General features: G+C 42.9%; 1 protein-coding gene across 3 annotated transcripts in view; it reads left to right on the top strand.

Moving 5' to 3' along the window:
* TMEM245 (transmembrane protein 245) overlaps window positions 1–17,641 on the top strand; it is an 83,665-nt gene that overhangs the window by 45,920 nt on the left and 20,104 nt on the right. For 2 of the 3 annotated variants that reach the window (XM_075560287.1, XM_075560288.1), the window contains exons 12-13: window positions 5,391–5,513; window positions 5,640–5,785. In XM_075560287.1, coding sequence (XP_075416402.1) covers window positions 5,391–5,513; window positions 5,640–5,785 — 269 coding nt within the window. Of the gene's footprint in view, window positions 1–5,390; window positions 5,514–5,639; window positions 5,786–16,853; window positions 16,955–17,641 lie in introns of all 3 variants that reach the window. The other variant, XM_075560286.1, reaches the window with a different exon arrangement.

Below are 17,641 nucleotides of genomic sequence, written 5' to 3'. Positions count from 1 at the left end.
AATGAAGAACTAAAAAAAAATCACATCAGTTAAAATACTTTGTTAAGGAACATATTTTTATGTATGAAAAAGAACTTTTCAAGAAGTGAACAAGGCTTAGTGAGAAGAGTGGTTTTCTTTTGTTACAGTGCTGTTAGGTGCTGCTAAGCTGTTTCTGGCTGACGTGACGCTGCGTCCCACAGAATAGGACAGGGCCCGTCCCGTGCCGGCTGTCCCAGAGCCCACTGGCGTGCCCACCGCGCAGCCTCCGCTGTTGCAAGCCTCCTTTGCCATGGATCCTCTACTTGACCATGCCGGCCTTTCTCCAGAAGCCTGTCCCATTTGGTAACGTGCCCAAAGCACATGTGTTGACGTCTTGGCACCCGTACTTGTAAGGGACACTCTGGCCGTACTTCTTCCAACATAGCTTTACTCGGTCATCTGGCAGTCCACGGTGTATTCAGAATTCTTCACGAACGCCATAATTCAAAGGCTTCAGTTCTAATTTTAACCTCGCTTATTCATTGTCCATCTTTTTCACCTATATGAAATCACTGAAAACGCCATAACTTAGTTTAAGACCCTCGTCCTCAAAGTGACCTCTTGGTTTCTAGCCCATTGCAGTAAGTTGCTTGGTGTCTTAATGGCTACGGCCCTGAGTGTGTCATAAGGGTACAAGCAGAATGGAGTCCTGGGCGACTTCCATGTTGTCTGCATTTATCAGGACGGTGCGCACTGGTCCCGGTGAGGGAATTTTGTTTTCTCTGTACTGCGTTGGCATCCACCTGAAGGCTGTAGTCTCCGCTTTGACCAGCAAGTGCTTCGAGTCCTTTTCACTTTAGCAGCAAGGTTGCGTCTTCTACATAGTGTAGGTTGTTCATGCGTCTTTCAAAGTAATGCCACGTTCTTCTTTATATAGTCTCAGATTATTAGCTTGGCACATAGGTTGATAAGTATGGTGAAAGAATACAACCTTGATCACATTGTTCCTGATACTGAGTCACTTAGTATCCCCGTGTTCTGTTTGAATGACGGCTTCTTAATTTTCAAGAGCAAAATTAAGTGTTCTCAAATTCCCGTTTTCTCCTATGTTATCCATACTTTCCGTTATATTTGTACAAATCTGTTTAATGTTTATTCTCATATCTTCCCTTACATTCAGCATTTTGGAGCATATTGTTTTGGTTGAAGTATATGAAAAAAACTTGGCCTCATAATTATGTAGTTGGAAAAAGGGGTAGTCTTTTCAACTACTGTGGCTACTCTTCTTTGATCCCCAATTAAAAACAAAACCAAATTACCTGCCAAGTCAATTCTGAGAATTCCGACTCACAGAAACCCTGTGGGATGGGAGAAGTGCCCCTCCAGGTTTATGAGACTTTAATTCTTGATGGGGATGGACAACCGCATCTTGCTCTCGTTCCTCTTTGGTTCTACACCAAACCTCACAAGTTGCTTCCTACGGGTTAGATCCAACGTGAAATTTTGAAACAATATCAATGGACTCTTTGTAATCCTTTTTATTTAAATCCATTGGTCCGTTGTCACTAAGAATGAACCTCTTTTCCTTGCATATTTGTAATATGCACTGGTTGGAAATATTGATTCACTGATTTTTGTACATTTTCTAAATATTGGTGCGTTTTTCTCTACAGTATTTAAAAAGTCACATTCTTTAATATTATCACCTGTCTTAACAGAATAATTTTTTTTAAGTATTAGGAACTATCAAGGCTATAGTGACAAATGCAGATTTTCAAAACTTCAATTTTTTTTATCTTGAAAGCTCAAGTTTTATCATTGACAATATATACTAGTAGCCATTTCCCTTGAAAGTGACATAAAAGACAAGAAAAATCAAACCACACTACCGCTCTCCAGGCAATTCTGACTTCACATGACCCACAAGAGAGCGTGGACTGCCCCTGAAGGGTCTCGAGCCTGTGGGTCTTCGATGCAGCAGGTCGCCCTCAATTTTCCCTGCCAAGCAGCTGGTGGTGTGAGGTCTCTGGCTCTGCAGTTCGCAGCCCAGTGTTTGCCCCACAGTACCACCACAGCTCCTTATGGAAGCGACGCGCCGAATTCATGCATTTTTAATAGAAACCTTTTCAGTCACCTTCCTGTTAGTCTTGTGTAGGAATGGTGTTCTGAGAAAAAGGCAAACTACTTTCGCTCTCTCCTCACTCACACACAGGCCTCTCCTTCAGACAACTGTCAGCTCTTAGTGACCAGTAGACACGCTTTACTTATGTTTCCACACACAGAATATTAGCAGGGTCCTTAGGGGTGGTCTTTAACAAAATGACTCATTGTGCTGCTCCTCACAGGTTCTCCCAAGGGAAACCGCCACCCAGCGAGCGGGAGGGCGCCCGGGTGGGTCGCTGCCTTGATTTGGGCTAACGCGGGGAAGAAGACAAAGGTTTGGGGGGTTAGAATATAGTGTGGACCTTAAAGGCCCCCAAAAGACCTTAGAGACTAAGTTAACCAGAGGTCACATTTTAAGAGCCTTGTTTTTATGCTGGATTGGGGAGTAATCTGCTAGTCATATGCTGGGCCTATGACATAAATTTCTTTTAAAAATATCTTTTCAATTTTTCATTTTTCTCTCTTTTCCTCAACTCTAGGCAATAGCTTAAACCTTGCTTTTCATTTGAATTGGATTTTGTTTCTGACTTCATATTTCTGGATTCCAACAGTACTTTCTATTGTCTGAACCTGTAGTTCTCTGAGGATATTGTAATAAAACCTTACAAAGTCTTCAGCTCGGTGTTGCTCTCAGTTGCTTCAGAGTTTGCTTTACTTTCTTCTTGATGTTATGGGCTACCCTTAACTGTCTGCTGGTTCCTGGCAGCCTGTCCGTTTTTAAGAGTGAAGCACTCGGAAGCCAGCTGGACAGACAGAACCAGCGCAGCCACTAGAACAGCCCCGGGGCTCCGCCCACAGGATCTCCTTGACACCCTCTCAGTGCTCAGGCTGCCACCGTGGATTAGACGAAGGCACACTTGGCTAGAGTTTTCTGCTCTTGCCTTGGGATACATTTTGTCCGCATAGTTCTAGTTTCTAGAGAGTTTCAGGTGCTTTGTAACTGGTGTGGAGAGACCCTGGGTCACATACGTACTCCGTGTGGCAGGTGTACATCCAGAGTACATCCAGAAGATTGACGGTTTGAGGTCACGTAGAAATGCTGAGGAGGAAAGGCCTGGCGATCTGCTTCTTAACAGTCCGCCATCGAAAGCCTCGCGGAGCACAGTTCTTCTCTGAGACACCACGGGGTCGCTGTGAAGCAGGGTGGACTCGGTGGCACCTGGAAGTGGGTTGTTGCTTGCGGTTTCACGAACACGCCCCTCTTCAACTCGGGCATATCAATGGCTAACGGGCTGCAAATGCCCTCGTCATTGACTTCTCCAAAACCGATCTCCTCGCGTACACACCAAAGAGCACTTTATTATTGTCGGGTGCTATCAGTCCATAGTGAATACATTCAGTTGAGTTTTTGAAAAAGAGTTAGGACCTTTTCTTTGTCAATGTGACCCAGAAACGATTTTAAATATTTTGGGGTAAAAATTCCAAAACAACTGAAACCCCTAAAAGAATGTTTGTCAAAGTCACAAATGAGGCCATTGTTGGGTTTCTTTCTGGAAATCAATGGCATTGTTCATTCAGTCTTTTCTTTTGCTAGGTCAAACGGTCAGTCATGCATATTTTTGTAGGCATTACGAAGCAGTTTCATGATTTTATATAAGGAGTTTTTATAAATGGAACCAGCCTGCAAAAATTCTCTTATGAAGATCAAGCTGAGGTTTGCAAGAAATGCTGAAAGCAACAAAATAGGCTTTTATAAGTGATATATTTGAGGTAGGAAAGGAATGGATGGGCCTTGATTAGAACAGATGGCTTAACTTGACCATGTGACAGGAAATAGGGCTGCTGTTTTGAAAAAGACACCAAAATGAGCATTAGTCATCATGAGCTCTGCTCAGAGTTCTGGATTCCTTCCATCATTCCGTGCCCTTGGGGACGAGTTCAGACATCTCCGAGCCTCCGTTTGTGAATCCATAGAGAAGATCTCATCTGCATTACTTTCCTCAGTGCTGCCATGAAGTTTTGGAAACATTGTGAAAACTGTAATGAAAAGTGTTTGTCTGATTATTTAGTTTCTATGTTTTTCTCTTAGAGGAATGAATGTTAAATTTGGAAAAAAGAACAGGTCTTTTAAGGGAATTTAAGGTCATGAAGAGAACGTGCATGCAGGTGTGCTCTCGGTATTGGACCTCCTCTTACAGTAGAATTTAATGAGTAGTAATAACTTCCTCTTATCCTACTATCTGTTTGAGTTTGTACGTAATTGAACAACTGTGAATTTGGTGGGTCTAAAACCTCACTGCCATCGAGTGGATGCTGACGCATAGGTACCCGTAGGAGAGGGTAGAACGTCCCCTGGGAGTTTCTGTACTGCTGACCTTGCAGTTAGCAGCCCAGCTCCTGACCACCGCACCACCAGGGCTCCTGGGAGGTCTAAGATACGTCTTAATGTAAGGGTCATTGCGTACGAACTTCAGGAAAGATTTTTAAGTGCAGAGCTCAGCCCTTGAACCTCCCTGCTTTAGTACGATGACCGTGTTTGTATAGCTTTATTTCTCAGGCGCCCAGGACAAAGCCACATGATTTGGGTGTGACGTGAAAGTGAGGCTCTTTGTATGAGTGGGGACAAATCTGAAAGTGGAAGGGGACCAGTGAAGACAAATGCCAGAATTCTGAATGTCGAACTGAATGTTGAACCAAGGAAAAAAGGAGTCAGGATCTTCTGAGCTTGCTGTAGCTGTGGCATTCTGGCTCATTTTTCTCTAGGCAATTGTTTTATCCACGCCATTTTCTTACATAGTTATAACCATCCTGGGTCTGCATTTTTTTTGTCTTCTAATTTTTAAACCTGGTACATCACATGTGCTTTTCTTATAGAGACATGTTTCTAATGAATGCTTGATACTAACTTAGGCACTCCAGTGGCAGAGTGGTACATGCTTGGCTGCTAACTGAAAGGTCAGTGGTTCGAATCAACCAAATGCTCTGCGAGAGGCAGATTGGCAGTCTGCTTCCACCACGGTTATAGCTTTAGAAACTCCGGGGACAGTTCTTCTCTGGGTCATGGCCATGAGTCTGAATCAACTACAGAGCAGTGCGTTTGGTGGTTTTTGTGTTTATTTTTTAAAGTTCCTTGGAGTGGATTTACCATATTTGACTCAAACATTTTGCCACTGCCGAACATATAAATAGTTGCAGTGTTTGTCATCTTCTATTCAGTGCTTGTGTTGCAACTTCCTGGTCCTAGAAACTACGTTAAGAGCTCAGTGGATCAGCCCGGAGCGTTTTCGTAAGGTTTACTTCTGATAACCGGCTTCCCTCTTCTCTAGATCTTAGAGTCTCTGTGGATTGTGATGAGCCGGAACGTGAGCCTGCTCTTTACCACCGTCACTACGCTCCTGACCATTCTCTTCTACAGCGGGACTGCCCTGCTCAACTTTGTCCTGTCTCTGGTATGTACATGCAGAGGCGCCCGCTTCACTGTTCCTTCAGCACTGAAACAGGTTCCTGGCTTCAGTCAATCCTTCCTCTAGTCCTCAAATGTGACTACTTAGGAGATGCTGTCCTTTGTCTTGCAGATAATTTTCCTGACCACCCTATTTTATCTATTAAGTTCCAGTGATGAGTACTACAAGCCGGTGAAGTGGGTGATAAGTCTGACCCCATTATCTCAGCCAGGCCCTTCTTCTAATATTATTGGCCAGTCTGTGGAAGAAGCTATCAGGTAAGGAATAAGACTCCATATAGTATTCATATTTCCTTCACGTACTGCTTTACACGAGAAGCCTGCTTGTTCCGTGTGTTGAGTTACCAGTAACACTTAGTGCTAAACGTGTGAACACCAAACCCACTGCTGCCAACTTGACCCCCACTCACAGGCACCCTGTGTAGGGCTAATTTTCTCAGAAGCAGACAGTCTCTTAATCCTGCGTCATGCCAGCTGGGTTGGACCCACCGACCTTCCAGTTAGTAGCCCACTGTCTAAGTCTCACTGCCACCAGGGCTAGTGAAGGACATTGATATTTTTAAGCTCATTTACAATGATATGATATTTTGTTCTTTGATGCCTGATACCTGATCCTTTTGACACCTCGTGCTCACCCAAGCTGGTGTGCTTCTTCCATGTGGGTTTTGTTGCTTCTGAGCTAGATGGCTGCTTGTTTACCTTCAAGCCTTTAATAACCCCAGATGCTATATCTTTTAATAGCCGCGCACCATCAGCTTTCTTCACCACATTTGCTTATGCACCCGCTTTGTCTTCAGCGATCGTGTCGGGAAGGTGAGCATCACAGCATTGCCAGTTTAATAGAACAAAATGTTTCTTGCATTGAGGAAGTACTTGAATAGAGACCTGGTATCCATCTGCTACCTTAATACTATCCCTGTTATCATATATAAATATATTTGCATATGTATATGCCTATATTTAGACCTCTGTAAATGCCCTTTGCCTCCTAGTTCTTTCCACTGTTTCCTTTTACTTTCCTCTTGTCCCACTGTCATGCTCAGCCTTCATTTGAGGTTTCAGTAATTCCTCTTGGTTGCATTGCCTTTGCTCAAACCCTACCAGCCCTCTTATACTATCCTCACCATCGATTTTGGATCACTTGTTGTTCCCTTGTCCCTGGGTTTGTTAACACCACTTACTTTTCCCCCCTTCATCTCTCCCATGACACCTGCCCTCCCCTGAACCCGCAGTCCCATTGTTTTCTCTTTCAGATTATTAATCCTGCCTATCTTATCTGGATAGACCTGTAGAGATAATAATATGCACAAAAAACAAGGCAGAGCAAAACAAAACAAGAAAAGAAAACAACAATAACAAAAAACCAATGACAAAAAAAAAGGAAAGCCTGTAAATAGTTCAAGGCCTGTTTGTTGACCCTTAAGAGTGTTTTCTGGTTGAGTCTGATGGAGTGCCACACCCTGGCCCCAAAGTTTGTTTTTGGTATTCCCTTGGGACTTCCTTGCTCTGATCCCCTTGTCTTTTGTTGCACGCCCTTAGTGTTTTGCCTCGGTGTGGTGGGGTCAGATTGGGTGCAATTCCTACACTGTGTTTCCAGTGTTGTCCCTTGTAGGGCTATGGTTCAGTGAAGGATGTCATGTCTCGTAGTGGGACTGGCCATATGCTCATCTCTGCATTCGCTGCTCTGAGCGGGGATATCGTCCTCAGGCGTTGGTGGGCTAGGCTGTGTGCTCCACTCTCTTCCTCTCCCTTCATTTGCTCCTGTTCGCTCTGAGACATGTCCCTGTCCCTGAGCTTCAGTTTCAGTGCTCTTCTCTCAAGTAAATTCTTCTGGGGGGGAGGGACGGCTGTCCATGTAGTTGGGTTTGGGCCCAGGCCCTCAGACCTGTCTTTTGGTTCCCTGCTTCATGCCGGTATGTTGCATTCACATCTTGGAGCACCGGGTTAAAGTCTGGTCCGTCTTTCCCTGTGGAGCTATAAACAATACCATCCCCTTTGGAGCGTTAGTGCCCTGTTCCCCCACTACCCGTGCCTTTTATTTTTTTCTTTTCCCCTCTCCATTTTAGTTGGCTACCATATGTATCCCTGGATTGGGTCTGGCCCCTGCCATACATACCTACCTGGTCCTCACCCCAGGAATGTTTATATGCAGTACCTTTTTCTCTATGCCCCTTTTTCCATTTTTTTTAAGCTTACCTCAGTAGACTCAGGCTGTACTTGTCCTTTTGTGCGTGGCTTTCTTCGCTTAGCATAATTTCCTCCAGTTCTTCCCATGCGTCGATGTGCTTCATGTGTTCATCACTGCTTTTTAGCGATGCGTAGTCCTCCATGGTATGGATGTACTACAGTTTTTAATCCATTCGTCTGTTGATGGAAATATGGGTTGTTTCCAACTCCTTGCAATTGTAAACTGTCTGGCCAGAAATTTTTTATCATGCCTTCTGACGTCCATTAGTTACAGATTTTGGTTCTTAATGTGATTCTTCTCAACTTGTACTATTGAGAATCTTTCTCCAAATCATTGCCTCCTGGATTCCTGTACCTTTTTACCTTTCCTAATTTCTGGTAGTGAAAATTTTTTGAGGGCAGCCTAAAACTGTCTCAATTCCTCTCCCAACCCCTTTCTCAGTGCTGTTAACTTGTTATCTAGATTCGACTACATTTTCACTTTGCGTGAATAGCTAGCTACTCAAAGTAAATCTTCCAAGTATTTGCTTACAAGGGAGTTTTTAGCGAGGTGGTCTCAAGCTTCTTTTTTTAAAAATCATTTTATTGGGGGCACATACAACTCTATCACAATCCATACATACATCAATTGTGTAAAGCACATATGTACATTCATTGCCCTCATCGTTCTCAAAACATTTGCTCTTACCTTAAGTCCCTAGCATGAGATCCTCATTTTTCCCCTCCCCACTTCTGCCTCCCTCATGAACCCTTGATAATTTATAAATGATTGTTTTGTCATATCTTGCACTGCCTGACATCTCCCTTCACCCATTTTTCTGTTGTCCGTCCCCCAGAGAGGAGGTTATATGTAGATCCTTGTAATTGGATTCCCCTTTCCAACCCACCCTCTGTCCGCCTTCTGGTCTCAAGCTTCTTTTGAAGAGAGTATCTCTGGTTGGGGTTTCTAGTGCTGCACACGCATACCATGTGTCATGTTGGGAATGGTGTTCCAGGAAACCTAGGTGTGAACTAATAGACCTGTAGCTACAGGTCCTTTTGTCACTGTATTCTTGTGAACATCGGATGAAGACATTTGCTCCCCAGAAAGGCCTCAGCTACATTCAAGTAGATGCATTCTCCTAAAGTTGTCGTCTCTGGAAACTTTGTTAGCAAGAACTTGGTCACGTCTTCCCCAATGTCTGGCTCCTTGGCTGGACATGAATGAGATCAATATTCTGAGGCCCTGGGGCATACTTAGGTGCCCACATGGACGCCATCCATGTAAAAATTCCAGGTTTTGAGGTGCATCCTCCCATGTAACAGCTTTCAGAGTGAAGCTATCCTAAGGCAGTTTTGACTGATCTTCCGGGCATATGTAACCCTTCTTTGCTGTATGACTGCAGGTTACCATCCATATTGAGTAAATGAAATGATGGAAATTTTTACACTAGATTAACCTACATACTTCAATGCTATTCTGACTCAGGAAACTATGCAATACTATATTAAAAAAAAGAATCTATCTTCCCAATAGACTTAAAGCTCTTGAACCAATCATATGAGAAACTGTGTGACATAAGTAAAACCCTACAGAAAAAGATCTACCTTGTGCATAAAGAATTTCAAGAAAGATACTATTTCATTTTTGTAAAGTAGCTATAACTGACTACTGACTTTGATATTACGTTTTTAAAAGGGTTTTATTGTGAGTTAGATAAAGATGTATAGAACTTACAGTTTTACATTCAACTGTTTTCTTTAATCATTTTATTGGGGACTCATACAATTCTTATCACCATACATACGTCCATTGTGTCAAGCACGTTTGTGCATTTGTTGCCATCATCAGTCTCAAAACATTTGCCTTCTATTTGAGCCCTTAATATTGGCTCCTCATTTCCCCCTTCCCTCCTAACTCCCCCCTCCCATATGAACCCTTCATAATTCATAAATTATTGTTCTTTTGTCAGCTGTTCTTAAACAATTCTTTGTCTCAACTCACCTGTTCAATGTCCTCAGTGTACCATCAGTTATTCCACTTGCTGTGTTTGCTGTTTGCATTTCTACCTTTCTTTTAATCCTTTGAACTTGGTGCTTTGGTGAATGCTGCCCGTTTGATCTTAAATGGTTCCTTATTGTAATTCGGGGGTCAATTCAGCTGCAGACCTGAAGGGTCACCGAGGGCCATAGTCTTAGGGTTCCCTCTGTGGTCTGCGTGAGGAGCCTGCCCGTTTTGCTTTATAATTTTGAGTTTTCTTCCACATTTTTCTACCGCTTGACTCAGGACCTTCTAGTGTTGGTAGTGTTACCATCGAGTTCATTTGGTTCGAGTGGCCTGAGTCCACTGTGTTCTATTTCTTTACACAGCTCTTTGTGTTTCCATGACTCTTCTTTCCTCCGGATGGGAGAGACCAGTAGCTAACACTTTAGATGGCTGCCCAGGAGGTTTTAAGGCCCCAGTTGCTACTCTCCAAAGTAAGATGTCGAATATTGTCTTTGTGAGTTATGTTATGCCTCTAGATCTTGATGTCCCTGAGACGAGGTTCCTGGACCCCAGACCCAGTGACTCATTCTTAACTTTTGCCCCCTGGGCGCTCTTACCACATTGGTGTAGATAATTATCGCAAAGGTAAATACACAATACAGATATTAATATTATCCTGACTTTGATTTTCAAAAAACTTTCTCATTTTAAAATCACACTTTCTAAATTTGGTTGTATTCTGCTTGCTTAGAATGAGCTTCTTGTTGACCATGCTGTATTTCAATGTCTGTCATGATGTCATCATTCTCCCTTACCTCTTATTTTCCTGTGGTAGCTGTTGGTAGAACTGTGATTCGCACCTAGCTCCAGCGGGTTCAAACCCATGTCCTTCTGTTACATGTGCTGGCTGCCTTCCTCTAGGAGGAGCTGGCGAGGGTGCTGGTAATGGGTGAAATCTGTGATGCTCCTGAGCTCATTCAAGTGGACATGAGAGGCTGGTGGCTGGAGATTGACAACTAAAGCTAAGGAGGGAGTTTGAGATGCTACAGAAATATGTTGCCTTCCTCATCAGAATTTTCTTTTCTTGGGAGTGCACATTACTAATTCTGCACAAAATAGCAGCACCTTGTCTGGGCCCCAAAGTAAATGGAGACAAAACCCAGTTGCTTTATTATAATAGAAGAAATCTAACCATTCTTAGCTCTGGACCTATATTCCTCATGGTTCTCAAAACATGCATTTTGTGTCCGTCTAGTGAATATGGAGAATCTGCTATATAATATGGGAAAATTTTGTAACCATAATCCTATCCAATTAGATAAATGAAAGATTATAGTTGAGGTGATTGTTAGCAGTCTGAGTCTTTGGGAACTTATATGTTGGGTCAGAGTCAAGACAATATTTAGGTTTTACACAGATCTTCTGAAAGGTTTACATGTACATATGTATGTATGTACACACATATCTACAGCTATGTATATATACTTGTATATACTTGGATATGTGTGTGTGTGTATATATATGAGGGGACTGTAAAAATCTTGTGACGAAATAACCATTTTCCATCAACTTTTTGAAGCCCCCTCCTTTGCATTTGTGTTTATGTTAGGTGTGCATGAATGATGCCAATGATTTCTGTTTCTAAGAGCTCTTGTCAGATTTCTCAATCCCAAGGATTCTACAAGGAATCGGTTTTGATAAGGAAAGATTTTAAATAGGAAAAATCTTATACAAATGTATATGAATGTATCTGCAAATATATTATTAGTGATAATTTGACTTTATAAATATCGATCATTAGTCATTGTTATTATAATTAAATGAAAAATAATTCTGAGTGATTCATTAGCAGGCTAAAAGTATCATTGAAATTACTAGTTAACAATCTGACCAGATTTTGCAATTTCCTTTGTTCTTTTAAGTTTTGCTTTCTCAGATATGAGACTCTATTCTAATCACCTTCTAGCTAAATTTTTGAAACTTTGTTATGACTTTCAATTCTGAGTAAGTGTTCTTCTAAATCGAACACGCCTGTGACTGCGTTTCCAGCTGATGGATTTTTGAGTTAGTGGCATGCTTCCTTCACCCCCAACCATTTTCCTCCCGGTAGCAGCATGTCGTCTCCTGAATGTGTGCACCGCTCCTCCTCCCCGATGCCCCCATTCCGCTTGCTCTGGTGGAGGTATTGCACATTACTAAGTTGCATGTTGTCACGGCCTCAGTGCAACTTAGTATGTGTGATATTTTCACACGAGTGCATGCACCCGGTGTGGCTCTTGCTTGCTGGGATCCCAGCTTTCAGTGTCGGTGGGTGGGAGTCCACTGACTGAATTAGATGGGAGAGTATGTCCACTGTGGGGATCTTCCTTTAGGAAGGAAACGTTCTTCCTACGCCACCCACCAATTTTGACAAGGCTGTTTTTGTTTCAAGAAATCAGCTTTATGCGTTTTGCAAATCCATTTTTTTTATCTTCAGTAAATTAAATATTGATCAGAAAGGAATTTAATGGAGTCAATAGTATAAATAATACTTGTGTAAATTGGAATGTTTAAAGGCGGGATTAAAGCTTTAAGAAAATGCATTTTCATTTATTTGAAGGACTACCTCTCCTAACACTGAAATAGTGGTGCAGAATCTCTTAGGTATATTTTGGAAAATAAAGTAGCTAAGAAATCTTGAATAGTAATATAATGCCTTTTTTAATGTACTTGATTAAAAATTAGTCTAGTAAATGTAAACCTTTACTATTTAAAATTTGCAAGGAAAATGGCTATACATATCATTTCTGCCTTGTATTTTAGTTTTCATTGTGAAACTTTACAAATTGTCAAATTATTTTTAACAAGCTTATAATAGAAATAGTTTGAGATATAAATGCTTACAATTTGCCTATGTGAGTGTAACAACGCTTCTTTATGTACAGGAATGTGTCAATTTTTTGGATAGTCCTAGAGTAAGTGCCCATGATCACCAGACGTTGCCACAGACACAAACCGTGCATTAAATATATAAAAATCCTGAATGAATACTGCTGCTTCCAGGGTTCCTCATCGATCTGATGTGATGCCACTGGTAATGCACCTGTCTGTGACCCACTTCAGATTTCAGGGGGGAGGGAAGTTTCTGTGTAAGTGACTTTCCCCCATCTTCCTAGGTCTGCATGTACAGCACGTCCATTCCCCTCACCCTAGAAATCCAGTGTCTCCCAGATTCCTTTACTTCTTACTGTGGGACTGGGTCTCTGGGGCAGATGAACCCAGAAAGGCAAAGGTATAACTTCCTCAAAAGAATTGGGGCAAAAGGATCAGGGATAATGGAAAATTTTTGTCTTAAACCAGTGGTTCTCAACCTTCCTAATGCCACGGCTCCTTTAATATAGCTTCTCATGTTGTGGTGACCCCCAACCATAAAATTATTTTTGTTGTTACTTCATAACTGTAATTTTGCTACTGTTCTGAATCATCATGTAAACATCTGATATGCAGAATGTATTTTCATTGTTACAAATTGAGTATAATTAAAGCATAGTGATGAATCACAAAAAATATGTACGTATTATTGTGAAATATTGGTTTCTCATGACAAATAAATGAACTTTTGTCTTGAAGCATGGTGTAGCATGGCTAACAATTTTAATATAATGACAGTAAACTACATTGCTACATTTTTCAACAATATGCATAACAAAGGTTGAGAGAGCTTCTTTCTCACCAGAACAGCATATCTGCATGTGGGCTGACCCGCCTGGAGACGGATAGAGGAGTGGTGTCTTGGTTCCTAAGACCATCAGAAATATGTGTTTCCCATGGTCTTAGGCGACTCCTATGAAAGGGTCATTCGACCCACAGGTTGAGAACCACTGGTCTAAACCGATCGTTACGTGTGCTGTGTCTCTAGAGGGTGACCTCTCTGCTTCCACGCTTTCTCCTTGAGGTATCCTCTGTATCAGGGTGGGTAGAACGCTAGTAAAATAAATAATAGTGATTGTGGGAAACGACAGTCAATCTGTGTGAACTGTAGGGAAAACAGAGGTCAGAGCCAGGGTATGGACATGTGGTGGGGTGGGCAGAATTTGAGTTTGGCCTCCTAACTTGAGTTTCCTTTCTTCTTCCTCGGACATACTCTACCACCCTCTCTGCTCTGCAGGCTTTTATACTGCCAGGGCGCTGAGCTTCTTGACTGCAGTGTGCCCATCTCCCTCCCCACTTCTTGCTTCAGATCTCATTCCCCTGGAAGCAGCCCATCGACTCATACTTGAGTTGTCCTGTCGGTTCCCCTCCCTCCATTCTAAAAAGTGAAAAGAGCTCTCTCATTGGTCAGAAGTGACCGAGGGCTAGTGGCTAATGTGAAATATGAGGAAACATGTGAAAAATTAAGTGTGAAGATAAGGGCTTGATAAGAAAAGTTCAAACCCTTGGTGTAGAGGATATTATGTGCATCCTTCTTTTGATACTTCCTACGAGGTTGTTGCAGCCGATTTGTCCCATGCAGCATGTCACTCGGCTTTCTTTCCATGGGCTTTGACTCCGAGCCAAGTAAAGGGCACGGCACTTCTTGACGGCATGGGTACTTGTTGCTTATTGGTCCTGTGGGAGGACCTTACTCTGTATTTTGAGGTGTCATCCACACGGAAAGCTTCCGTCCTTGATCTTCATCAGTAAGTGCTGCGTGCCCTTTTTGCTTTCGACCAGCGAGGTTGTGTCATCTGCATATCACAGGTTCTTAGAGAGCCTTCCTCCAATCCCTGATGCTACTTTCTTCTTCTTAAGGCCCCGCTTCTCTGATGGCTTGCTCATCATCTAATTGGTGAAAGGTTACTACCCTGACAAACCTCACTTCTGACTTTAAGCTATGACGTATCCCCTTGTCACGGTTAAGGTTTATGTTAAGTTGTTGTATCTCTGTGGAGGTAGGGCTGGAGTCCAGCACAGCGTGACGACACTTCCTTAGGGATGCGGCCTTTTCATCAAAGAGATACTGAGGAGAACCAGTGGTCTCTCGCTTGCCCCTCTTTGCCTTCCTGCTTGCTTGGATTCTATGTCTGGCTCGGGTGGTCGCCTGGCTGACCATGGACGCTGCAGTGTCCGGCCATGTTCCCGTGAGTGTGCATAGTTCTCTGTTTGCTGCTCCAGGAGCACAGTTCAAGGCGGCAGCTTTCCCTGGTGTCTATCCGTGACCAGAGGGTAGGGGGGGTGGTGGGAGTGTCAGAGGAAGGGTGTGGCTGGGCCACGTGTGCCCAGTTCCTGTCTCACCTCCAGCCACTCGTGTGTGTTAGTGCTTGGCGACTGAGGTCTCCATTGAATGCTGCTTGCAAAAGCTCAAGATGACCGCACTACGCCATAGCCAGCAAGTCGCCATCTGTCCCCGCTCAGCCCTCTGCCTCAGCGTCCTCTCCTGCTTGACAGTCAAGCCACTTCTCTAGCCTTTCCTCGGAAGCCCTGGGTTCCAGTGTCGTCCGTCCTCCTTGTCTCTTTCATGGTCTCTCGCCTTTGTTGTAGAGTTGGTACAGGTGTCTTCCAGTGTCATTGGCCAGAAGTCCGCACCTGGCTGTCTTTCAGCCATGGCCTCTTTTAGACCCTCAGGCTCAAAACCTGAAGCGCTGTCAGCAGTTTCTTTCTCTGCCTCCTCCATTCCGTTAGAGTGAGCCCCTTCATCATCTTTCCTGCAGTCGGTCTCCTTTCCTTTCAGCCCGATGGCCCCCCCTGTTGCTCAGCCTCTGTTGTCACATGGCCCCTCCACGACATTGTGGAATGAAATTTCAATCAGGGTGACAAGGTTTCACAGTTTGGGGAGCTATCCTGTCGTCACCAAATCCATTACCCACACAGACCTCTGTCACATGACCAGTCACGGGTTTCAGAGTGTGACTTTGCTCTTACACGGAATCTCTTCCCATGCTTTGGAGAAGGGGCAACGCGGGTAATGTTTCTTTTTGTGTGTACAAATGTTTCCTTTTCTGCCAAGGTCGGTCTCTGCTTTTTGTAATTTAAGCAGTTTCAGTTGTTCTCCTGAATCCTGATATTTGTAATTTTGTGAGACTGGGGGTTACGGGAGCTCACAGCCTGTGCTCTCTTCGGAGCAGCTCCATACCTCTCCTTAAACTGTGGGTACTTTATTGACCTTCCAACTGAAACACAGAAATGAAATCCCCAAGATTACAGATTGTTATGTATCTACTTAATACTAGTGTCTCTTTTTACAACACCCCCTGCCCCCCCCCACCCACGTAGGGTGCCTCTTCTTTCTGATTTCACTTTGGCGTTAATTTTTCTCATAAGTTCTTCTCAGGTGACCTGTACTTTTTGGTAGCATTTGTGGCAGAAGTTATAGCCAAGGCTTAGTTACATAGCTGAGTAGTGTGGGGAATTGATACTTGTTGAGGAGAAAAGACCAGAGAAATAAAAGTTATTTTACGCCTCACTGGCTCTTCCCAGCAGGATTGTGTGTTGGGACTGGTCACAGCCTGAATTTCTTAAAGAGTTTAACTATATCCTCTGAAACGTGTTATTCACATGTTTAATTTTGTTGCCATCTGTTTTGGCCACAGATTGTACTTGTTAATTACAGGCTTATTTGTTTTGTTTCATTGTGCAAATTGAAGGGTTTGTGGCAACATTGTGTCTAGCATGGCTATTGGTGCCTTTGTTTTCCTACAGCAAGTGCTCACTGTGTGTCTGCCACATTGTGGTCATTCTCAAAATATTGTGAACTTTTTCATAATGGTACTGCATGCTTAGTATACTATAGTGTGACGTAACTTTTATATGTCCTGGAACACGTGTGTGTGTGTGTGTGTGTGTGACTAATTTTCCTGAGATGCTCAATTTATTGTGATGGTGGAGAACTCATCGTCAGGGTCCCTGAGCTACGCCTGCATCCACTTCGAGGAGAAAGGAGGTGATTAATTTTACCGAACAGGCTATTTCTTAGGTGCTTCCTACGTCATACATTTTTTTCTTATGACAGAGATTTTAGCGCTCCATACTAAACATACTTTTAAGGTTCTAAAAGTATATCTAAATGTTTATGTTCCTTTAAAGTAAAGTGAAAGCCCGTTGAAAAATGGAAACTATAATCAAATTTGGAATGAAGTACTGTATTTGAATGCCTACAAGTATTGCTTTTTCTGAATCACAAATAATAGCGTGTTTCTTTATCCTTGCACATTCCAGAGGGGTGTTTGATGCGTCCCTCAAAATGGCCGGCTTCTATGGATTGTACACTTGGCTGACCCACACTGTATTTGGCATCAATATTGTTTTCATACCAGCAGGTGATGACCATTCCGTACCTACCATTGTGCGCTGTGTAAAGGAGTTAGGGCATTTTGCATGCATAAGGAAATGTCTTCTTTGCAAACTTTGTAGATAGAGCTCCACTCCAGTGCAAATTCCGAACAGGTAGCTGATTTGTAATTTGTTTATTGCTCCAAGTCCAGAGGCTGGAACAATGTCAGCACACAGAAAATATTGCACAAATATTTGCTAAGTGAATGACTACCTTGACACTCGGCTATAATGAACACTTACCGTAGAAACTGAGATGCTCAGTTGTGAAGTAGCCTGGTCCCACCTGGTAGACTGTCCTGGTGGCAGACTGAGTACTTGTGAGGGCACATACGCTGCTTTTATATCTCCCAGGACCTGTTCTGGTAACACCTTAGTTTCGTAAGCACCAGGTACCTACAGATTCTAAGGTTAAAAGCCATATTGCTCTTTTGTTTCTTTGTTATTCTTTCCCCATTTCCCTCTGCTTTGTCTTCTATATTTCTGTGGCTGCTTTTCTTCTTAAATAAATAATCCTCCGTCTGCCTTCCATATTTATCTGTATCAACGTGGTTTTCTCTGACCCTCCTTTCTTCTTTCCATTCCCAAGTTCATTCATGTTCTTTCTCACTTTATCTATTGCTCCACCCTCTGACATGGCAGGGTCCCTGAGAACTCATGAAGATTCTTTGTTT

This window comes from Tenrec ecaudatus, chromosome 10 (genome assembly GCF_050624435.1).
Source record: "Tenrec ecaudatus isolate mTenEca1 chromosome 10, mTenEca1.hap1, whole genome shotgun sequence".
NCBI lineage: Eukaryota > Metazoa > Chordata > Mammalia > Afrosoricida > Tenrecidae > Tenrec > Tenrec ecaudatus.
Note: the sequence above shows the minus strand (reverse complement) of the source record. Positions and strands in the feature narration are given on the sequence as shown.